Here is a 24,211-nt window from a genome sequence, read left to right on the forward strand (position 1 = left end):
TAAAAAGAAAGGAAGATCTTGTCTGATTTTCCTCTTAGATTAGAGGAATAAGTGAAAAAAGAAATAAGCTTACCTGCTCTCACTCCAAGGCTTTTTTTTTAGATTAGAGGAGGGGGTGGGAGACTCTGGAAGTCTAGAGTCTTGGGTTTCCTCTCCGTCCAAATTTATTGTGGAAGAAAAACCTTCCTGGGGTCACTGGGGCCTACTTCCAGTTTTACACTCCCGGCTTAGAAACAAAAAAAAACCACTGAAAAAAGTAAGGTAAAAATCTTCCAACATTCTTGTAAACCTCTTCTGCGCTCTCTCCAATGTCTTCACATCCTTCCAATAGTCTGACACCCACAATATTCCAGCTAAGGTTTGAGTAGTGTGTTGTATAAGTCTCCCATGCGGGATATTGTTAAAGGTTTTGCTGTAATTATATAAACTACATCGACTGCACCCCCCTCATCGACACAACTGGTCACCTCCTCAAAAAACTGAAGCGGGAGAATCCATCAAAAAAAGTCATGCAATGTTGTTCTGAGGAATCAGCTGATCTCCTACAGGCTGCTTGGAGTCAGTGGACTGGTCAGTATTTAAAAATTCTGTGACCAGCCTGAATGAGTACACCACTACAGTAACTGACTTCATTAGTAAGTGTGTGGAAGACTGTGTGCCAAAGAAACAAATCCATGTGTTTCCCAACTGGAAACCATGGATGAACAAGGATATCCACTGCTTACTGAAGTCCAGGTCTTCAAGTCAAGTGACACTGATCTATAGAGAAAGTCAGATACGATCTAAGGTGATCCATCAAAGATGCCCCAAAACAGTACCGGACCAAGCTAGAATCCCAGGCTAGCCACACAGACCCCTGCCGACTATAGCAATGTCTGCAAGACATAACAGGCTACAAGATGTAGACATGTAAAATCTTGCTCCAATGCACCCCTCCCTGATGAGCTCGATGCATTCTACGCCCGTTTTGAGCAAGAGGTCAGTGAGAGCATGCCCTCCACCCTGGAAGCCCTGGATGAACCTGTATCTGGAGTTGCCAACGCAGATGTCAAGGCAGCTTTCTTGAAGGTCAACCCACAGAAAGCGACTGGCCCAGATGGGGTATGATGTGGGTATGCCGGCGTTGGACTGGCGTAAACACAGTAAAAAGTCTGACAACACCAGGAATGGGGTAACCAGACGTGCACTCAGACCCTGTGCAGATCAGCTGGCAAGGGTGTTCACAGACATCTTCAACCTCTTTTCACAACAATCTGAGGTCCCTAACTGCTTCACAAAGACGACCATCATCCCAGTACCTAAGAAAAACCAAGCAGCGTGCCTTAATGACTATTGGCCAGAGACTCTGGCACTCGTTACAAAGTGCTTCGAAAGGCTAGTCATGGTACAAATCAATTCCAGCCTCCCAGACTATCTGGATCCATTACAGTTTGCCTATCGCCACAACAGGTCCACAATACACTTCACCTCCCTGGCCCTGCACTCAACCCTGGAACACCTAGACAACAAGTACACCTATGTCAGACTCCTGTTTATTAACTTCAGCTCACCCTTCAACACCATTATTCCCACAAAACTTATCTCCAAACTCTGTGGCCTGGGTCTGGGCACTTTCCTCTGCAAGTGGATCCTGAACTTCCTAACTCACAGACCACAATCAGTAAGGATAGTCAACAACACCACCTCTCCAATCATCCTCAACACCAGTGCCCCCCCCGCAATACTCCTTATATATTTTTGACTGTGTGGCCAAATTCCTCTCCAATTTGATTTTGCTGATGACACCTCCGTACTGGGTTGGATCTCAAACAATGACCAGACAGAGTACAGGAGTGAGATAGAGGATCTGGTGAACTGGTGTGGAAATAATAATCTCTCCCACAATGTCAACAAAACAAAGGAGATTGTCATTGACTTCAGGAAGGGTAAAGGCGAACATGCCCCTGTCTACATCAATGGGGATGAAGTAGAAAGGGTCAAGAGCTTCAAGTTTTTAGGTGTCCAGAACACCAGTGCCCTGTCCTGGTCGCCCCCCATGTCGACACTATAGTTAAGAAACCCCACCAACGCCTTTACTTTCTCAGAAGACTAAGGAAATTTGGAATGTCAGCTACGACTCTGACCAACTTTTACAGGTATACCATTTTACAGATGTGCTTTTTGGTTGTATCACAGCTTGGTCTGGGCTCCTGCTCTGCCCAAGACCGCAAGGAACTACAAAAGGTCATGAATGTAGCCCAATCCATCACGCAAACCAGCCTCCCATCCATTGACTCTGTCTACACTTCCCACTGCCTCAGGAAAAGCAGCCAGCATAATTAATGACCCCACACAGCCCGAACATTCTCTTTCCCATCTTCTTCCTTTGAGAAAAAGATACAAAAGCCTGAGATTACACACCAACCAACTCCAGAACAGCTTCTTCCCTGCTGCTGTCAGAATGGACCTGCCTCGCATTAAGTTGATCTTTCTCTACACCCTCGCTGTGACTGTAACATTACATTCTGCACCCTCTTCTTTCCTTCTCTATGAATGTATAGCGCGCAAGAAACAATACTTTTCATTATGTTATAACGCGTGATAATAATAAATCAAATCAAATCAAATCTATGAAATCACAAGGTTGTGAGATATCATCAAAATCCTGAAGAATGATGACATTTTGTTGGGATAGCGGGAAAGGTTGATTTATTGCTTACAGCCACTTTGGACAGATGACTGGGACATTGAGATCTCATCATTGCAGAATATAAGCATTGGGTGTAATAACTGACAGAAATATGTGAGGATTGTTTAGGAGGTGCCACCAGATAAACAGATCTGGTACCTATTGTCTAATTCAGTACTCGGTATGACACAGATGTATGATTTTTCCAGTCTGTCGACATTCTATATCAATGACATTTTCCAAACACATTTGGTTTACAAACACACTCAGTATCCCTATTCTGACTATATTAGGTGCTGGATATTGGGCGCCTGGCTCTGTTCCCTTGGGACCAGGAACAATAGACTGGAATCCCTGTTCGATATTAGATTACACTCCAGCACGTGGCTCATTCCATACCAGCCGCACTATTTTAAGTCCCACCTTGTTATTCTTTTTCCCCAGTCCAGCAGCAAACGCACATTTCTCTTTGTTCATTGAGATGTTGTATTGGGGAAGTTCTATCTGTAATAGTGGGGTCCGGCAATGGCTCAGGGATTTTAGCTGGAGCACTGATCGTAGGGGCACAGTCTGAGAGCAAAGAGAGTGAATAAAGGGACGGTGTTTCCCCACCCCTCCCCCAACCCTAGGGGTGGGGGAGGGTGGGGGGTTCCTTGTGCTGCCGTCTAACCCAACTTTCAACCTGGGACCTCTCCTCTCTGGGGCGGCACGGTAGCACAGTGGGTTAGCACTGCTGCTTCACAGCTCCAGGGGTCTTGGGTTCGATACCCGGCTCGGGTCACTGTCTGTGTGGAGTTTGCACATTCTCCTCGTGTCTGCGTGGGTTTCCTCCCACAGTCCAAAGATGTTAGGTGGGTTGGCCATGCGAAGAAATTGCCCCTTAGTGTCTAGGGATGCGTAGGTTAGAGGGATTAGTGGGTATAGTATATCGGGAGACTCGATGGGCAGAAGGGCCTCCTGCACTGTCGGGTTCAATGAGATTCTCAGTCCAGAGGTTTAGAGGGTGACAATGGTGAGCTGGTGGTCCTGGGACCATTCCAACTAACGAATTCTCAGAGTGGTTCCATCCATCTCTCCCTTTGTGATCTGAAGGTCATGCATGTTTCAGATAGTCAGCCTATTAGATTACTCATCTGAACATTTGCCACGGTTAGCTCCAGTATCTAAACTTGGAGCGTGTATATTTTTACTCCTGGACACTCTCTATAAAATAGAATAGTCCCATCTTCATTGTCTGGTGTTGAGGGGATACAGGGAGTGAGATGGTAGGCAGCCAGGATCTCTCGTTGTCACCTCCGCTGTTTGCGACTGTCACATCGACTCTCTTTTGCCCCTGGTTTTTCTGCTCTTTTCTGTTCCAGCTGAGCGTTTCTGCTCCTCTTGTTGACCTGAGTTTGAAGTTGTCCATTTTTCATCTGTTTTCCAGTCGCCCAAAAAAGCCAAGAAGAAGTTGGAGGGAAGTTCCAATGTCTTCTCCATGTTCGACCAGACCCAGATCCAGGAGTTCAAGGAGGTGAGGCAGAGAGAGATACCTTCCCTCCAATCTCCCCTAGTGAGTGTGAGAGACACCCTTCCCCTCTCTCCTATGAGTGTGAGATATACCCTCCCTTTCCCCACTCCCCTGTGAGTGTGCGATACCCTCCCCTTGAGTGGGGGCTCCCCCTCCCCGCTGACCCCCTGCGCTCCCTCAGTCAGTTAACGTCACGCTCTAATTCCACTTTGTACAAAACAGGTTAGGAATTTGAGGGGTGCGGTGCTTTATCTGTGATGGTGACCCCTTTCCCCACACCTTTCCCTCGAGTTCTACAAAGAGCATCTCATCTTCGATTTCGATTTCGATTTATGAGATGGGGAGGGATGGGGATACAGGCAGCGAGCAGTGAAGACACTGCCCATCTCTAACACTCAGTGAGCTGTCAGGTAAACTCTGTCGGTCATCTGTTGGTTCGAACTCCGATCTCATGTGTTTCCCCGCAGGCTTTCACCATCATGGATCAGAACAGAGACGGTTTCATTAACAAGGATGACCTGAGAGACACCTTTGCTGCTCTGGGTAAGGATCCATACCCCTAAAATTCACAGCAGGAACTCTCACCACACCGGGATAAAGTCCAAGAGCTTTATCTGGAATAAAAAGAATAAAAAGAACACCAAAGTCGGAGGTGTGGTAGATAGTGAGGAAGGGTGTCATAGTTTGCAGGGAGACTTAGACAGGTTGCAGAGCTGGGCCGAGAGGTGGCGGATGGAGTTTAATGCGGAGAAGTGTGAGGTAATTCGTTCTATTAACACAGCCCAGGAAACAAGCCCAACGAGCCCACGCCGCCATTTCAACATTGTGAGTCCCCTCTCCCACCCCTGACTCTTGTCTACGCTTATGGCAGTCCACATTGGAAACCAGATTGAGGGGAGGCTAATTTAGGGACAATTTGTTACACCAATCAGCACATCTTTGGGGTGTGGGAGGAAACCGGAGCACCCGGAGAAAACCCACGCAAGCACGGGGAGAATGCGCAAACTCCCACAGACACCGGCCCAAATCCATGTATCTGCACAGCAATCAGTGATAGTCACTGAGCTGTTGTCTTGCCCAGTATCTGGTTCAGTTTAAGCGTACACTAACGACAGGAAGCTACTCTCGAACAACCAAGAGCAGCCCCAGTACGACCCATCGCGTGTAGGCCCCTCGTTGGACAACAAGGCGGACCCAATCACCTGTGGGTTAAAAGAGAAAAATATCAATAACATGCACATCTTATAACATTCAAGGGGTTCACGAGCTTTCGGAGCCCTGCTCCTTCAGTAGGTGAGTGGAGAGGAGGCTTCACAGACACGGTACATACAGGAAAAAAACACAGGGCCCGAATCGGAGGCTAAAGGCCGGATCCGGGCGTAAAACGGATCCGAGCCCGGGATCCCCGTTCCGGCGCGCCCGTACGCTTTTTGCCGGCTCCGATCCGATCGGCTCTGTGGGCGGGGCTTAGCGCTGCCGGAACTGAGCATGTGCAGTTCGAACAAAATCTGAAACAGCGCCCCCTCCGGGTGGGAAAGAGAAAACCAGCAGGGAGAGACAGGGGGGGGCCCCCGATCAGACCCCCCCCCCCCCCCCCCGGGAGGCAGCCCTCCCCCCCACGTCTGCCGGAGGAGTTGGGGGGGGGGGGTTGGTGGGCTCAGATGGATCTCTGGTTGTTGGGGTGGGGGGGGTGGTGGAGATTCTCCCAAGTCCATCCTACCCCTCTCCATCCTCCACCAACCCCCCCCCCCGCCAGCGCCAAACAGAGATCCATCTGAGCCTGCCACACCGCCCCCCCCCCCAACCGCCACCACCCCATGGCCCCCCCCCACCCAACACTGGGCAGACGCCAGCGGGAGGCCAGGAGGGTGTTGCAGGTTCTCCAATGAGGGCAGGCGGAGGGAGAGCAGCGATCGAGGTAGGTTAGGGGTGTGTCCTGTTGAGGAGGGGGCCTGCCTCCCGGTGGAGGGGGGGGGGGGGGTTCCTGATCCGAGGGGGGTCTGCCAGAGTGGGGGGGGGGTCTGATCCGGAGGAGGGGGGGGGGGTCTTCTGGGGGGGGGGCCTGCCTCCTGGCGGGGGTCTGATTCGTAGGGGCTTCTGCCGAGGGGGCCTGTCCTCCAGGGGGTGGTCTGATCCAGGGGGGGTCTGCAGGGGGGGGGGCCTTCCCTCCCAGGTGGGTCTGATCTGATCAGTGGGGGGGGGGGGGGGGATGTCTGCTGGGGGGGGCCCACCTCCCGGGGGGGTCCAATCCGGGGGGGGGTGGGGTCTGTATTCGAGGAGGACGGGTTTCGGAGGTTCCCCTCCAGAATAGGAATCCGCTTCGGGTTTTCGTTCTGCAGGTCGGTAACAACGCAAATCCGGAACGGATCCGAAGACGGTAAAGTGGGATTTAGCGGGAGGGTTGGGCGCGCAGTTCATTAATTCGATTTAAATAGATGCTAACACATTTAAATCATCGGGCGCTAATTTTTGGTAAAATCGGGCCCACAGTTTGCGAGGTAATAGTTGGAACGCGAGTCGTTACAGATACAGACAGTGTGAGTGGGGAGAGGGGTGTTTCACACAGGAAGGAGACTGTGTGTCGACTGTAGTTGAGAATAACTTGTGTTTTACAACTGGTTTATCACCAGGCCTCACCACCAGGAGCGAGGATTTGGACGCCATGCTGAGCGAGGCACCGGGAGCAATTAACTTCACCGTCTTCCTCACCATGTTTGGTGAGAAACTGAAAGGTAAGAGGAAGAAGAGATGATTGGAGGCCTTGGGGTAAGTTCCAGGGCACGACAAAGAACAGTGTAAAGGTTCAGTAAAGTGCTGATGTTAAGTATATTCGTTACTATTCTGTTCATTGAGGAGAAACGTCTCCATTTGTAATCAGAAAAACACGGGAAATATTCAGCAGATCTGGCAGAGTCTGTAGAGAGAAACAGAGGAGTAAAGATATTCTCCCACTGCAGGAATCGTCACCGGCAGGATAAGCTCTTCGAAAAGTCCATTGAACCTGGGTGGGGAAATTCCACTCTCTGGGTGGGCGAGTCCGGAAAATTCCACTCTCTGGGCAGGCGAGTCCGGAAAATTCCACTCTCTGGGCAGGCGAGTCTGGAAAATTCCACTCTCTGGGTGGGCAAGCCTGGAAAATTCCACTCTCTGGGTGGGCGAGTCTGGAAAATTCCACTCTCCAAGTGGGCGAGTCTGGAAAATTCCACTCTCCGGGTGGGTGAGTCTCGAAAATTCTACTCTCCTGGCGGGCGAGTCTGGAAAATTCCACTCTCTGGGCAGGTGAGTCTGGAAAATTCCACTCTGTGGGTGGGTGAGTCTGGAAAATTCCACTCTCCAGGTGGGCGAGTCTGGAAAATTCCACTCTCCAGGTGGGCAAATCTGGAAAATTCTACTCTCCAGGTGGGCGAGTCTGGAAAATTCCATTCTCTGGGTGGGCTAGTCTGGAAAATTCCACTCTCTGGGCAGGTGAGTCTGGAAAATTCCACTCTCTGGGCAGGCGAGCCTGGAAAATTCCACTCTTTGGATGGGTGAGTCTGGAAAATTCCACACTCCGGGCGGGCGAATCTGGAAAATTCCACTCTCTGGCCAGGTGAGTTTGGAAAATTCCAGTCTCTGGGTGGGCAAGTCTGGAAAATTCCACTCTCTGGGCAGGCAAATCTGGAAAATTCCACTCTCTGGGCAGGCAAGTGTGGGAAATTCCACTCTCTGGGCAGGTGAGTCTGGAAAATTCCACTCTCCGGGTGGGCGAGTCTGAAATAATCCTCTCTCGGATGAGTGAGTCTGGGAAAATTTACTCCCTTGTTAATGAATTCTGTTAATGTGTCGGGCTGATGACCTTTTATACCTGTCCCCACCTCAGTCATTGTTTAATTGGAACTTGCTCCAAGTGCGGTGGAGCATTTTTCACACGTTCACAAAACAGTCAGAATAATTTAATGTGAAGTAAACAAACCTTTTTCTTACTCAATGATACTCTATTGTTGGAAAGAGCATCACAATTTCAGGAGGAATTGGGCATCCTTACCAACTGATGCTATCACATCAGTGGAATCTGGAATTTTCCAGACTCGCCCACCTGGAGAGCAGAATTTTCCAGCCTCAAGATAAGGGGGGCGGTTTAGAACGGAGTTGAGGAGGAACTTCTTCACTCAGAGGGTGGTGAATCTCTGGAATTCTCTGCCCGTTGAAGTGGTGGAGGCTGCCTCGCTAAATATTTTTAAGACGCGGGTTGATGGGTTTTTGATAAGAGAGGGGATTAAGGGTTATGGGGAGAGGGCGGGAAAGTGGAACTGAGCCACGACAGATCAGCCATGATCTTATTGAATGGCGGGGCAGGCTCGAAGGGCCAGATGGCCGACTCCTGCTCCTATTTCTTATGTTCTTAAGAAGTCACATGGACTTGAAATCTAACCTCTGGGCAGAATCTTATCAAATATTGGCTGAGTTTTGATTCTGGTGTGAAAAGCGATGGGCAGAATCTTTTGGCTGTTTGTGCCGGTGGGAATCTCTAGTCCAGTTACAGTGGGCAGAGTTTGGCTGAGTGCCGAACCCCCGATCCCGGCTTCCGCAGCAGCAGCAGAGTGTGAACAGCTAGGAAGGTGGCGCCCAAAGAACATAAGAAATAGGAGCAGGAGTCGGCCATCTAGCCCTTCGAGCCTGCCCCGCCATTCAATAAGATCATGGCTGATCTGTCGTGGCTCAGTTCCACATTCCCACCCTCTCCCCATAACCCTTAATCCCCTCGCTTATCAAAAACCCATCAACCCATGTCTTAAAAATATTTAGTGAGGCAGCCTCCACCACTTCAACGGGCAGAGAATTCCAGAGATTCACCACCCTTTGAGTGAAGAAGTTCCTCCTCAACTCCGTTCTAAACCGCCCCCCCTTTATCTTGAGGCTGTGCCCCCTAGTCCTACTGTCCTTTCTGAGTGGGAAGAGTCTCTCCACCTCTATCCTATCCATCCCATTCATCATCTTATACGTCTCAATGAGATCTCCCCTCATTCTTCTAAACTCTAACGAGTACAAGCCTAGTTTATTCAGCCTCTCCTCATAGCTCAACCCCCTCAACTCCGGTATCAGCCTAGTAAACCTCCTCTGCACTCCCTCCAAGGCCAAAATATCCTTGCGCAGGTGCGGCGCCCAAAACTGCACACAGTACTCCAGCTGCGGCCTCACCAATGCCCTATACAGCTGCAGCAAGACCTCCTTACTTTTATATTTATAAAGTGTTTCCTGCCAACGGCATCAGCGTAACTTTGGACCGAATCTTATGCCTTACGAGTAAAAATGTTTCTGCAGTCCTGCTCAGTGTAATTACTCTGGAAGAGGTCAGGCCAGCGGTGTTGGGAGATGATAAATTGTCTTATTTGCTGAGCGACCCCCACCCTCCCACTGGAACCCCCCGGCACTCCCCTCCCAACCCCATCTCTCACCCAGCCACATCGAGCATTTCCAACACCAGGAAATTTCCAACACCCTCCCCCAATCCCTACGCTTCCCTCGCCACTCGCTGCCATACTCCACACATTCCCGCTGCCAGTAAACCCCACACCAGCCTCACCTCATCATCATCACCAACTCCCACCTACACTCTCCCTATCTGTGTACAAATTCAACTGCAACAACCCCCCTGAGCAGTGTACACCACAGTGTGTGTCCCTGAGCAGTGTACACCACAGTGTGTGTCCCTGAGCAGTGTACACCGCGGTGTGTGTCCCCTGAGCAGTGTACATCATGGTGTGTGTGTCCCCTAAGCAGTGTACACCGCAGTGTGTGTGTCCCCTGAGCAGTGTACACCGCAGTGTGTGTGTCCCCTGAGCCGTGTACATCGTGATGTGTGTGTCCCCTAAGCAGTGTACACCACAGTGTGTGTCCCCTGAGCAGTGTACACCGCAGTGTGTGTGTCCCCTGAGCAGTGTACACCGCAGTGTGTGTCCCCTGAGCAGTGTACACCGCAGTGTGTGTGTCCCCTGAGCAGTGTACACCGCAGTGTGTGTGTCCCCTGAGCAGTGTACACCGCAGTGTGTGTGTCCCCTGAGCAGTGTACACCGCAGTGTGTGTGTCCCCTGAGCAGTGTACACCGCAGTGTGTGTGTCCCCTGAGCAGTGTACACCGCAGTGTGTGTGTCCCCTGAGCAGTGTACACCGCAGTGTGTGTGTCCCCTGAGCCGTGTACATCATGGTGTGTGTGTCCCCTAAGCAGTGTACACCGCAGTGTGTGTGTCCCCTGAGCAGTGTACATCATGGTGTGTGTGTCCCCTAAGCAGTGTACACCGCAGTGTGTGTGTCCCCTGAGCAGTGTACACCGCAGTGTGTGTGTCCCTGAGCCGTGTACATCGTGGTGTGTGTGTCCCCTAAGCAGTGTACACCGCGGTGTGTGTGTCCCCTGAGCAGTGTACACCGCAGTGTGTGTGTCCCCTGAGCAGTGTACACCGCAGTGTGTGTGTCCCCTGAGCAGTGTACACCGCAGTGTGTGTGTCCCCTGAGCAGTGTACATCATGGTGTGTGTGTCCCCTAAGCAGTGTACACCGCAGTGTGTGTGTCCCCTGAGCAGTGTACACCGCAGTGTGTGTGTCCCTGAGCCGTGTACATCGTGGTGTGTGTGTCCCCTAAGCAGTGTGCACCGCGGTGTGTGTGTCCCCTGAGCAGTGTACACCGCGGTGTGTGTGTCCCCTGAGCAGTGTACATCGTGGTGTGTGTGTCCCCTAAGCAGTGTACACCGCGGTGTGTGTGCCCCCTGAGCAGTGTACATCGTGGTGTGTGTGTCCCCTAAGCAGTGTACACCGCGGTGTGTGTGTCCCCTGAGCAGTGTACACCGCAGTGTGTGTCCCCTAAGCAGTGTACACCGCGGTGTGTGTGCCCCCTGAGCAGTGTACATCGTGGTGTGTGTGTCCCCTAAGCAGTGTACACCGCGGTGTGTGTGCCCCCTGAGCCGTGTACATCGTGGTGTGTGTGTGTCCCCTAAGCAGTGTACACTGCAGTGTGTGCCCCCTGGGCAGTGTACACCGCGGTGTGTGTGCCCCCTGAGCAGTGTACACTGCAGTGTGTGCCCCCTGGGCAGTGTACACTGGGGTGTGTGTGCCCCCTGAGCAGTGTACACCACGGTGTGTGTGCCCCCTGAGCAGTGTACACCACGGTGTGTGTGCCCCCAGAGCAGTGTACACCGCGGTGTGTGTCCCTGAGCAGTGTACACCGCGGTGTGTGTGCCCCCTGAGCAGTGTACACCGCAGTATGTGTCCCTGAGCAGTGTACACCGCAGTGTGTATCCCTGAGCAGTGTACACCGCAGTGTGTATCCCCTGAGCAGTGTACACCATGGTGTGTGTCCCAGAGCAGTGTACACTGCAGTGTGTGTCCCTGAGCAGTGTACACCGCGGTGTGTGCCCCCTGAGCAGTGTACACCGCAGTGTGTATCCCCTGAGCAGTGTATACCATGGTGTGTGTCCCTGAGCAGTGTACACCGTGGTGTGTGTCCCTGAGCAGTGTACACCGCAGTGTGTGTCCCCTGAGCAGTGTACACCGTGGTGTGTGTCCCTGAGCAGTGTACACCGCAGTGTGTGTCCCCTGAGCAGTGTATACCGTGGTGTGTGTCCCCTGAGCAGTGTACACCGTGGTGTGTGTCCCCTGAGCAGTGTACACCGCGGTGTGTGTCCCTGAGCAGTGTACACCGCGGTGTGTGTCCCCTGAGCAGTGTACACCGCAGTGTGTATCCCAGAGCAGTGTACACCGCAGTGTGTGTCCCCTGAGCAGTGTACACCATGGTGTGTGTCCCAGAGCAGTGTACACCGCAGTGTGTGTCCCTGAGCAGTGTACACCGCGGTGTGTGCCCCCTGAGCAGTGTACACGGCAGTGTGTGTCCCCTGAGCAGTGTATACCGTGGTGTGTGCCCCCTGAGCAGTGTACACCGCAGTGTGTGTCCCTGAGCAGTGTACACCGTGGTGTGTGTCCCCTGAGCAGTGTACACCGCGGTGTGTGTCCCCTGAGCAGTGTACACCGTGGTGTGTGTCCCTGAGCAGTGTACACCGTGGTGTGTGTCCCCTGAGCAGTGTACACCACAGTGTGTGTCCCTGAGCAGTGTACACCGTGGTGTGTGTCCCCTGAGCAGTGTACACCGCGGTGTGTGTCCCTGAGCAGTGTACACCGCGGTGTGTGTCCCTGAGCAGTGTACACGCCACAGAGTGTACTAACTGCGTGAATCCTCACTTGGGAAATCCACCTCCGAGCTGAATGTGCCAGTTTTAAGTTTACGTCGAGTTGTTGTCCCACTGGAGGCTGTTGAATATCCAATGCGGGGGGGGATGTCCTGGAGACTGTGCTCACTAATGTGACATGTTAATGTATTCACATGAACCTCCCGTGTCGCTCGGTGTGTTTCGATCAAGTTTGCCAGCGAGGGGTTGGGAAGATTCGATCTCAGAAACTCACAAAGTGCATTTTCCGAGTCTTCCTAATTCTTGTGCAAGTGCCACCAATCCCAGAGTGTGTGTGGGCTCAAAATCTCCCCCTCTGTTACTCCCCACAGATCTACTGAGTTTCTGCAGCATTTTCTGATTCCTATCAGAGATCCAGCACTCTCAGTGTTACTTTAATAAGAGAAATGTGAGAGTGAGTGAGTGATTAATGTGACCTTCCTTTGCTCTGTCCTTGTACAGGAGGTGTTGATGTGCTCATTTTAAACAGGAGCAATCCTTTAATTCCAGAGCAGAACGTTATTGCAAACACATTAAGGATTAAAGCCATTAATATCACCCAGAGTCACCTGGAGACGACAATATTGAATTGTTGTGAATCCTTTTCAGGGTGAAGTGAGCAGAAACTGTAGCGTTGAAGGCTACAGAAAGGATGTGTCTTCACTGTTTCTTTCTCTGAAATATTTATTGAATTTTCATTTGGAGTGGCTGCAGTGTCAAACAGCGCCTTGAGGCTACATCACTCCCGCTCCAATAATTCTCTCATTTCTCCTGACAGGGTCCAATCATCCCAAATTCCCCATCCCATCCTACCGGACAGATTTGGAGGCTTTGGAGAGGGTTACAGAAAAGATTTACCAGGACAGTACCTGGTATGGAGAGCATTAGCTATAAGGAGAGGTTGGAGAAACTTGGTTTGTTCTCACTGGAACAACAGAGGACAAACTAAGGTTGTGAGTGTAGGCGTTGGGTGGGATTATAGTCAGTGTAAACTCAATGGGCAGAATGGCCTTCCCTTGCACTATCGGATTTTATGATCCTAGGGTACCTTTCGATTCATTGATGAATCAGTGATGAATTCCGATTGGAAATCGATGATGGTTACACTGAGAACAAAGAACAACACAGCCCGGGAAACAGGCCCTTCGGCCCAACGAGCCCACGCCGCCATCTTAACATTGTGAGTCCCCCTCTCCACCCATGACCCTTGTCTACGCTTATGGCATTCCACATTGGAAACCAGATTGAGGGGAGACTAATTTAGGGACAATTTGTTACACCAATCAGCCTAAGAGCACATCTTTGGGGTGTGGGAGGAAACCGGAGCACCCGGAGAAAAAATCCACGCAGACACGGGGAGAATGCGCAAACTCCCACAGACACCGGCCCAAATCCATGTATCTGCACAGCAAACAGTGATAGTCACTGAGCTGTCGTCTTGCCCAGTATCTGGTCCAGGTTTAAGCGTACACTAACGACGCGAAGTACTAGGCCACTCTCAAAACGTCCAAGAGCAGCCCACGCACGACCCACCATGTGTGTGCCCCTCATTGGACAACAAGGTGGACCGACGCACCTGTGGATTAAAAGAGGAAAACATCAACACATGTAGCATTAGATTTCCAGGAACGTCCCGAGGCTCTGATCCTTATTTAAAACAGTCTCCTATAACCCTCCATCCCTGTTTCACTCATGTGCCTATCTAAGTAAACCTTAAACAACTCCAGCATGTTTGCCTCCACCACCTTACTTGGCAGAGCATTCCATACCCCCACTACCCTCTGTGTGAAAAACCTCCCTCTAATATCTGTGTTGTACCTCTCCCCCCTCACCTGAAGCCCATGGCCCCTCTGATATTTCGTGATGCTTCAAAAGTAACTCCCACTTTACTTTCCTGAGAGTCATCACTTTGTTACATTTCTTTTCATTTCCAAATGCATTTTCAAAATAGGCAATTCATCCTTGCCATATCTCATATCAAATCATAGATAGGATGCAAGACTGGGTGGAGAAGTGGCAGATGGACTTCAACGTGGATAAATGTGTAGTGGTCCATTTTGGCAGGACCAATGGGATGAAGGAGTACAATATCAAGGGTAGGAGTCTTAGCAGTGTTGAAGAGCAGAAGGATCTGGGGGTCCGGGTCCACAGGACTCTTAAATCGGCCTCGCAGGTGGAGGATGTGGTCAAGAAGGCGTATGGTGTACTGGCCTTCATTAATCGAGGGATTGAGTTTAGGAGTCGGGAGGTAATGCTGCAACTTTATAAGACCCTTGTCAGACCCCACTTGGAGTACTGTGCGCAGTTCTGGTTGCCTCACTACAGGAAGGATGTGGAAGCTATTGAGAGGGTGCAGAGGAGATTTACAAGGATGTTGCCTGGATTGGGAGGCATGCCTTATGAGGATAGGTTGAGGGAGCTGGGACTCTTCTCCCTGGAGAGACGAAGGTTGAGAGGTGACCTGATAGAGGTTTATAAGATGTTGAGAGGAATAGATAGGGTGGATTCTCGGAGGCTATTTCCCAGGGCTGAAATGGTCGCTACGAGAGGACACAGGTTTAAGGTGCTGGGGAGCAGGTACAGAGGAGATGTTAGGGGTAAGTTTTTCACACAGAGGGTGGTGAGTGAGTGGAATCGGCTGCCATTGGTGGTGGTGGAGATGGATTTGATAGGGTCTTTTAAAAGACTTCTGGATGAGTACATGGGATATAATGGGATTGAGGGTTATAAGTAAGCCTAGTAGGTAGAAATATGTTCGGCGCAACTTGTGGGCCGAAGGGCCTGTTTGTGCTGTAGTTTTTCTACGATTCTATGATTCCATCTCCCCTAACTCTCTCAATTTGGGGTTCATTACCTGAAATCCCTCCACTAATGATGAAGAGGGGAATGTGAAAAAAATATTCAACTTTGAGCCAAAGCATTCCACTGAGTACCCTGAAACCCCCCAAAGTAACACTGGTTCTGTGGCTTCCCTCAGGTGCTGACCCTGAAGAGACAATTCTAAATGCTTTCAAGATTTTTGACCCAGAAGCTAAGGGACATATCAAAGCAGATTAGTAAGTATCAAACTTTCTGTTCTTTCTGTGTGTTGTAGACTTGTATCATTTCACACCAAGTCTCCAAAAGGGAAGACATTCTCTTTGGTTGGAAACATTCACTTGAGTCGCAAAAACCCAGCCTGCAGGTGCAGCAGGTGGTCAGGAAGGCGAATGGGATGCTGGCCTTCATAGCGAGGGGGATTGAATATAAAAGTAGGGAGGTCTTGCTGCAGCTGTATAGGGCATTGGTGAGGCCGCAGCTGGAGTACTGCGTGCAGTTTTGGTCACCGCACTTGCACAAGGATATTTTGGCCTTGGAGGGAGTGCAGAGGAGGTTTACTAGGCTGATACCGGAGATGAGGGGGTTGGACTATGAAGAGAGACTAAATAGACTGGGTCTGTACTCGTTGGAGTTTAGAAGGATGAGGGGGGATCTTATAGAGACTTATAAGATAATGAAAGGGATGGATAGGGTAGAGGTAGAGAGATTCTTCCCGCTTAGAAAGGACAGCAGGACTAGAGGGCACAGTCTCAAGATAAGGGGGGGGCGCAGTTTAGATCAGAGTTGAGGAGGAACTTCTTCACTCAAAGGGTGGTGAATCTCTGGAATTCTCTGCCCGTTGAAGTGGTGGAGGCTGCCTCGCTAAATATATTTAAGTCACAGGTAGATAGGTTTCTGATAGACAGGGGAATTAAGGGGAGAAAGCGGGAAAGTGGAACTGATCCACTTCAGATCAGCCATGATCTTATTGAATGGCGGGGCAGGCTCGAGGGGCTAGATGGCCGACTCCTGCTCCTATTTCTTATGTTCTTACTTTTACAGGTCAAATACTCCCCTTGAGATCCACAACTCCTCATGAATATCTTTATCCCTCTATTTTTCTTTGGAGTCTTGTGTTCCTTTGTCAGGCCCTGTGAGGTGTTTAAAGATATTTCTTCTCCAACAAGCAAGATTGTGCGATTGGTGCACTGTACAATTATTAAAGATAGCCAACGAGTGTGCAGGCGAAACCTTGCTGACTTACTCCTTGATTCCACAGTTATAAAAAGGACCCCATTCTGGTGCTTTGAACAGCTCACCTTGCTGGAAGCTCTCTGTTGATTTGCTGGAGGGGTTTGAAATAATCTGCTTATTGAAGAAACGCTGAGATATTACCCACAGGACAGAAGCTCAGTGCCATTAGCTCTGTAAGGATGTTTGGAGGAAGAGGTGGAACTTCTAAAGAGGAAGGAGAACATAGAACATAGAACAGTAAGGAAGGCTCCACCTCAAGAGGTGATAAGAACATAAGAAATTAGGATCATAGAAACCCTACAGTGCAGAAAGAGGCCCTTCAGCCCATCAAGTCTGCACCCAACACAATCCCACCCAGGCCCTATCCCCATATCCCTACATATTATACCCACTAATCCCTCTAACCTACACATCCCTGGACACTAAGGGGCAATTTCTTAGCACGGCCAATCAACCTAACCCCCACATCTTTGGACTGTGGGAGGAAACCGGAGCACCCGGAGGAAACCCACGCAGACACGAGGAGAATGTGCAAACTCTACACAGACAGTGACCCCGAGCCGGGAATCGAACCCAGGACCCTGGAGCTGTGAAGCAGCAGTGCTAACCCACTGTGCTACCGTGCTGCCCCAACTTGGGGAGTCTCTCCAGGGCATACCCAAGGGGTTTCTATGTTTGTGAGGAGAACAAGCTCGGTGTTATGGGGACTCAGCAACTACCTCCCAGTACCCAGTTGGAGAGGAGGGAGAGGAAAGAGGAGGATGAAACCCAATGTGCCACGTGCGTGAGGGATCACAGACTGGCTTAACTTCAGTGAAACAGTAATGTTCATTTCACACTCACGGTTGTACAAGTCCCTTGGCTTACATCATCCGACAATCATTCAACTGTCACTCATAAATAAACCAAACTCTTGGTGGCAGAGTGGTTAGCACTGTTGCCTCACAGTGCCAGGGACACAGGTTCAATTCTGCGGACCCAGGTTCAAGTCCAGTCTTGGGTGATTGTCTATATGGAGTTTGCACATTCTCCCCATGTCCAAGTGGGTTCCCTCCGGGTGCTCCGGTTTCCTCCCACAATCCAAAGATGTGCAGGTTAGGGACATTGGCCATACTAAATTGCCCCTTAGTGTCCTAAAGATATGTAGCTTAGGGGGATTAGTGGGGTAAATACATGGGTTACGGGCTCTGTTGGAGAATTAATGCACTCTCGATTGGCCAAATGGCATCCTTCTGCACTGTAGGGATTGTATGATTCTAAAATCACTTTCTAAATCTCTTCAAGCACAGTTTTGGTGATCGGTATTCTGTAAAACATTCCAGGTATCTCATTTCTTTACAGTTGTGTAACATCTCCATGTCTATGGTATGTGGACGGTCATTCAACATCTAACTGTCCATCCGTCCATCTCTGTCTGTCCATCCATTCTAAACTATCTCCTTTCTGTTTCAGTATCAAGGAAATGTTGACCACCCAAGCTGACAGGTTTAATGAGGAAGAGGTGAGGATATTACTCAAGCTGAACTTGGATAACTGTATAGGGCATTGGTGAGGCCGCAGCTGGAGTACTGTGTGCAGTTTTGGGCGCCGCACCTGCGCAAAGATATTTTGGCCTTGGAGGGAGTGCAGAGGAGGTTTACTAGGCTGATACCGGAGTTGAGGGGGTTGAGCTATGAGGAGAGGCTGAATAAACTGGGCTTGTACTCGTTAGAGTTTAGAAGAATGAGGGGAGATCTCATTGAGACGTATAAGATGATGAATGGGATGGATAGGATAGAGGTGGAGAGACTCTTCCCGCTCAGAAAGGACAGTAGGACTAGGGGGCACAGCCTCAAGATAAAAGGGGGGCGGTTTAGAACAGAGTTGAGGAGGAACTTCTTCACTCAAAGGGTGGTGAATCTCTGGAATTCTCTGCCCGTTGAAGTGGTGGAGGCTGCCTCGCTAAATATTTTTAAGACGTGGGTTGATGGGTTTTTGATAGGAGAGGGGATTAAGGGTTATGGGGAGAGGGCGGGAATGTGGAACTGAGCCACGACAGATCAGCCATGATCTTATTGAATGGCGGGGCAGGCTCGAAGGGCTGGATGGCCGACTCCTGCTCCTATTTCTTATGTTCTTATGTTCTTATAAAGTACCAGCATTTCCCACATACAGAGCAATGTTGACAATCTCCTCTCCAGGTTTCACCTTCCACTGAGGGTGGCCACTTGCCCTGCTGCTATTCAGTTGCAGGTATAAAGGGGGATAGGTCTGTGTGAATCGATTCTTGCCGAGTGACTCTGAGTGGTGGAGAATTGATATTGGAATGGCAGGAGTGACCGATGCAATTGTCTCCTGAAGTCAACATCTCCTCGGAGAATCACTGGGCAGGAACTATACCAGAATTTGAGACAATCCTCAATCATTTGGTGTGGTACGGTAGCAGAGTGGTTAGCACTGCCACTTCACAGCTCCAGGGTCCTGGGTTCGATTCCCGGCTCGGGTCACTGTCTGTGTGGAGTTTGCACATTCTCCTCGTGTCTGCGTGGGTTTCCTCCGGGTGCTCCGGTTTCCTCCCACAGTCCAAAGATGTGCGGGTTAGGTTGATTGCTAAGAAATTGCCCCTTAGGGATGTGTAGGTTAGAGGGATTAGTGGGTATAATATGTAGGGATATGGGGTTAGGGCCTGGGTGGGATTGTGTTCGGTGCAGACTCGATGGGCCGAAGGGCCTCCTTCTGCACTGTAGGGTTCTATGGTTTCACCTCTTGGGACCTGATTCTTGAAGGGGGCTTGATGTGCACTGTGATAATTCAGTTACACCTCCGTTCCTGAACAAAACCACTCACAGTTCAACAGTACTGAGCCCAAACTGGCAGCAATCAACTCTCTGAGTGGCAATCAGATCATCTGAGCTCAGTTTGATAATGCAGGAACTTGTAAAGCTCAAAGAAGACCGCTGTTTGTATACGGAGCCCCTGACACTCTCCCTGATTCAGAAAAAAGAGCCAGATTGGAGAATCGGGGACAGTTTGTGTTCCTCTGGACACACTGAGCTGAAGGTTAATATAGAACATAGAACATAGAACATTACAGCGCAGAACAGGCCCTTCGGCCCACGATGTTGCGCCGACCAGTTAAAAAGCAATGACCCTCTAACCTAAACCAATCCCTTATCATCCATAAACCTATCCATGGATCTCTTAAACGCCCCCAAACTAGGTGCATCTACAACTGCAGCAGGCAGGGCATTCCAATCCCTCACCACCCTCTGGGTAAAGAACCTACCCCTGACATCCGTCCTATAACTACCTCCCCTTAATTTAAAGCTATGTCCCCTTGTGCTAGCTTTCTCCATCCGAGGAAAAAGGCTATCACTGTCCACCCTATCTAAGCCTCTAATCATCTTTATGATTAATGATAATTTATCTTAATGGTCTTTAATCATCTAATAATGGTTTGGAAAGTGATGGCTCTTCACTCTGGTTTGAGTATCAAAGCCTCCCAAATGGCAGACATGTTTCATAGAACCCTACTGTGCAGAGGGAGGCCATTTGGCCCATTGAGTCTGCACCAAACACAATCCCACTCAGACCCTATCCCTATATATTTACCTGAGCAAGTACTGTGTGCAGTTTTGGGCGCCGCACCTGCGCAAGGATATTTTGGCCTTGGAGGGAGTGCAGAGGAGGTTTACTAGGCTGATACCGGAGTTGAAGGGATTGAGCTATGAGGAGAGGCTGAATAAACTAGGCTTGTACTCATTAGAGTTTAGAAGAATGAGGGGAGATCTCATTGAGACGTATAAGATGATGAATGGGATGGATAGGATAGAGGTGGAGAGACTCTTCCCGCTCAGAAAGGATAATAGGACTAGGGGGCACAGCCTCAAGATAAAGGGGAGGCGGTTTAGAACGGAGTTGAGGAGGAACTTCTTCACTCAAAGGGTGGTGAATCTCTGGAATTCTCTGCCCGTTGAAGTGGTGGAGGCTACCTCGCTAAATATTTTTAAGACGCGGGTTGATGGGTTTTTGATAAGAGAGGGGATTAAGGGTTATGGGGAGAGGGCGGGAATGTGGAACTGAGCCACAACAGATCAGCCATGATCTTATTGAATGGCGGGGCAGGCTCGAAGGGCTGGATGGCCAACTCCTGCTCCTATTTCTTATGTTCTTATTTAATTTAGCATGGCCAATCCACCTAACCCGCATAGACGGGAACCCCACGCAGACAGGGGGGGGGAGAATGTACACAGAGAGCGACTTCACACAGACAATGACCCAAGCCGGGAATCGAACCGGGGACCCTGGAGCTGCGAGGCAGCAGTGCTAACCACGGTGTCACCCCCTGTAGACACTGCAAGTTGAAAATTTGTGTCTTGCTTTTTTGGTGTTGACCAAAAAAAAAGCCAGACAAGATCTAGGCCTGAGGTAGGGGTTGGCTCTGAGTACAAGAGGCATTCAGGAAAATCAGCTGTTCATTTGGGTTCGCCAGCGGAGCAGGTTGCCAGCAGAATGTCATTTAAAAACCTGAGCCGAATATGGCACAGGGGCAGATCCCCATCTGACCCAACCTTTAAACTGCAGACTGTCCCAGCCATGGCCAAACCCCTCTCCCCTCACCAGCCCTGCCCACCTCAACCTGCAATCACCCCACCCTCTCCCAATCCCCAGTTCGCCCTGTTTCCCCAATCCCACCTCCCTCAGTTCACTGTCTCTCTCTCTCGGCAGGGACCCTGCTGGCTAATACCAGCTGTGTCCCACTTTGGCGTGTGGATTGAGGACCTGTGGGGCGACGTACATCGATCTTCGAAAGCGGCAGAACATTAAGACAGTGATTACCTTCATGAGTTCAGAAGCAGGGAGGTTATGCTGGATATTTATAACGTGCTCATTAGGCCACATCTGGGGTACTGCATCCCATTCTGGCCACCACGCCTCTCAAAGGGAGGGTCGAAACTCACAGCTATGTGATAAATCCACCCTTGGAAATTCACAGCAAGCTTCTCAAGGCTCTTTGGAGATGCACAATAAATGGTGGCTTCACCTGGTTCCAGGAATGAGGTGTTTTAGCTCCAAGGTCAGGGTTGGAGGAGATGAGTTATTAGAACCATAGAACCCTACAGTGTAGAAAGAGGCCCTTTGGCCCATCAAGTCTGCACCAACCACAATCCCACCCAGGTCCTACCCCCCATATCCCTACATATTATACCCACTAATCCCTCTAACTCTGGACACTAAGGGGCAATTTCTTAGCACGGCCAATCAACCTAACCCGCACATCTTTGGACTGTGGGAGGAAACCGGAGCAAACCCACGCAGACATGAGGAGAATGTGCAAACTCCACACACAGACAGTGACCCGAGCCGGGAATCGAACCCAGGACCCTGGAGCTGTAGTGCTAACCCACTGTGCTACCATCCCGTCCCTATTCTCCTTGGAGTGAAGGAATTTTGACAGTGGTGTCCAAGATTATGACAGGTTTCCATGTAAAGTCAAAGATAGCAGCATGAAAAGGCCCATTGGCCCATCACATCTGCCATGATACAGTAGACAATAAAAGGTTTTCCCATTGGCTAATGTACAAGGCCTGGGCTCCCGTGATTGAAGGTTTTGGATGAGAGATGCAGAAGGGAATGGGAGAGGGAATTTTTAATCATAGAATTCCTACAGTACAGAAATTGGCCATTTGGCCAATCGAGTCTGTACTGCCCACATCCCATCCAGGCCCGAGTCCCTAATCACTCTCACTGCCTATCAGGCTGCTGGAAGTGGAGAAGATAAATTAATTCAAAAAGCAATTGTTGGACATTTGACGGGAAAGCATTTGCAAGGATATTGGGAAAGAGTGAGGGGAATGTGACTAACTGGATTACTGGACAGAAAGACTGATTTGATACATAGAATGACAATGAGGAACATGGAGTGAGTTCCTAACACAAGATCCCATTGAAATCTTCCGCCTGGCGAAATTAACTGTTACCCACAGTGAACTTGGAAAGTTTACATTTCCATCATCTAATGAATGTTCTGTTGGCTGAGTGTGAGACTACTGTCAATCTCCCATTGATTGCAAGCTCCCCTATGCAAGGCTTATTGAGAAGGTGAGGGGGCATGGGATCCAAGGGGCTTTTTGGCCTTGTGGATCCAGAACTGGCTTGCCTGCAGAAGGCAGAGAGTGGTTGTGGATGGGTCTTTTTCTACATGGAGGTCGGTCACCAGTGGAGTGCCCCAGGGATCTGTTCTAGGACCCTTGCTATTTGTCATTTTCATAAATGACCTGTGTGAGGAAGTGGAGGGATGGGTTAGTAAGTTCATCAATGACATGAAGGTTGGTGGTGTTGTGGATAGTCTGGAGGGATGTCAGAAGTTGCAGCGGGACATAGATAGGATGCAAGACTGGGCGGAGAAGTGGCAGATGGACTTCAACGCAGATAAATGTGTAGTGGTCCATTTTGGCAGGACCAATGGAATGAAGGAGTACAATATCAAGGGTAGGAGTCTTAGCTGGGTTGCAGAACAGAAGGATCTTGGGGTCCGGGTCCACAGGACTCTTAAATCGGCCTCGCAGGTGGGGGATGTGGTCAAGAAGGCGTATGGTGTACTGGCCTTCATTAATCGAGGGATTGAGTTTAGGAGTCGGGAGGTAATGCTGCAACTTTATGAGACCCTTGTCAGACCCCACTTGGAGTACTGTGCGCAGTTCTGGTCGCCTCACTACAGGAAGGATGTGGAAGCTATTGAGAGGATGCAGAGGAGATTTACAAGGATGTTGCCTGGATTGGGAGGCATGCCTTATGAAGATAGGTTGAGGGAGCTGGGACTCTTCTCCCTGGAGAGACGAAGGTTGAGAGGCGACCTGATAGAGGTTTATAAAATGTTGAGAGGAATAGATAGAGTGGATTCTCAGAGGCTATTTCCCAGGGCTGAAATGGTCGCTACGAGAGGACACAGGTTTAAGGTGCTGGGGAGCAGGTACAGAGGAGATGTCAGGGGTAAGTTTTTCACTCAGAGGGTGGTGAGTGAGTGGAATCGGCTGCCGTCAGCGGTAGAGGTGGATTCATTAGGGTCTTTTAAAAGACTTCTGGATCAGTATATGGGACTTAGTAAGATAGAGGGTTATAGATAAGCCTAGTAGGTAGGGATATGTTCAGCGCAACTTGTGGGCCGAAGGGCCTGTTTGTGCTGTAGTTCTTCTATGTTCAAATCTCATCCTTTCCTTTTGACTTTTGTATCTAGTGTCAGCAGATGTTTACTGCCTTCCCTCCTGATGTTGCTGGCAATCTGGACTATAAAAACCTGTGCTACGTTATCACACACGGTGAAGAAAAGGATTAGGAGTGAAGGAACTCGCCTTCAGGATGAAGATTACCATTGAGAAGGATGAGATTCCTCCTATCCGGTGATGGGAGAGAATCCCTGCCACTACCCTCACCAAACTCTGAATGTTAACTTGCAATATCCTGAAGTTAACACACTATTGTGATTTTGTAAAGTATTTGTTGTGATAGTTATATCATGATCAGGGCTTTCACTCAGCTGTAAATAAATATTCTTCATAAACACCATTGTGATCATGAACTTGTTAACTATTATACACTACAGAACATAAGAAATAGGAGCAGGAGTCGGCCATCTAGCCCTTCGAGCCTGCCCTGCCATTCAATAAGATCATGGCTGATCTGAAGTGGATCAGTTCCACTTTCCCGCCTTCTCCCCATAACCCTTAATCCCCCTGTCTATCAGAAACCTATCTACCCATGACTTAAATATATTCAGCGAGGCAGCCTCCACCACTTCAATGGGCAGAGAA

The 24,211-nt window shown here is 49.9% G+C and overlaps 1 protein-coding gene across 1 annotated transcript; it reads left to right on the forward strand.

Annotated features, from left to right (window-relative positions):
• Positions 1-3,824: 3,824 nt before the first annotated feature.
• Positions 3,825-23,966, forward strand: LOC145357523 (myosin regulatory light chain 2B, cardiac muscle isoform-like). The gene is made up of 7 exons (XM_080210955.1): positions 3,825-3,933; positions 4,095-4,181; positions 4,646-4,721; positions 6,809-6,910; positions 15,346-15,424; positions 17,874-17,922; positions 23,638-23,966. The coding sequence occupies exons 1-7, from the start codon at positions 3,931-3,933 to the stop codon at positions 23,734-23,736; spliced, it is 495 nt and encodes a 164-aa protein (XP_080067081.1). The 5' UTR covers positions 3,825-3,930; the 3' UTR covers positions 23,737-23,966.
• The last annotated feature ends 245 nt before the right edge of the window (positions 23,967-24,211 follow it).

This window comes from Carcharhinus amblyrhynchos, chromosome 23 (assembly GCF_965287045.1).
Source record: "Carcharhinus amblyrhynchos chromosome 23, sCarAmb.v2.hapA, whole genome shotgun sequence".
Taxonomy (NCBI): Eukaryota; Metazoa; Chordata; class Chondrichthyes; order Carcharhiniformes; family Carcharhinidae; genus Carcharhinus; species Carcharhinus amblyrhynchos.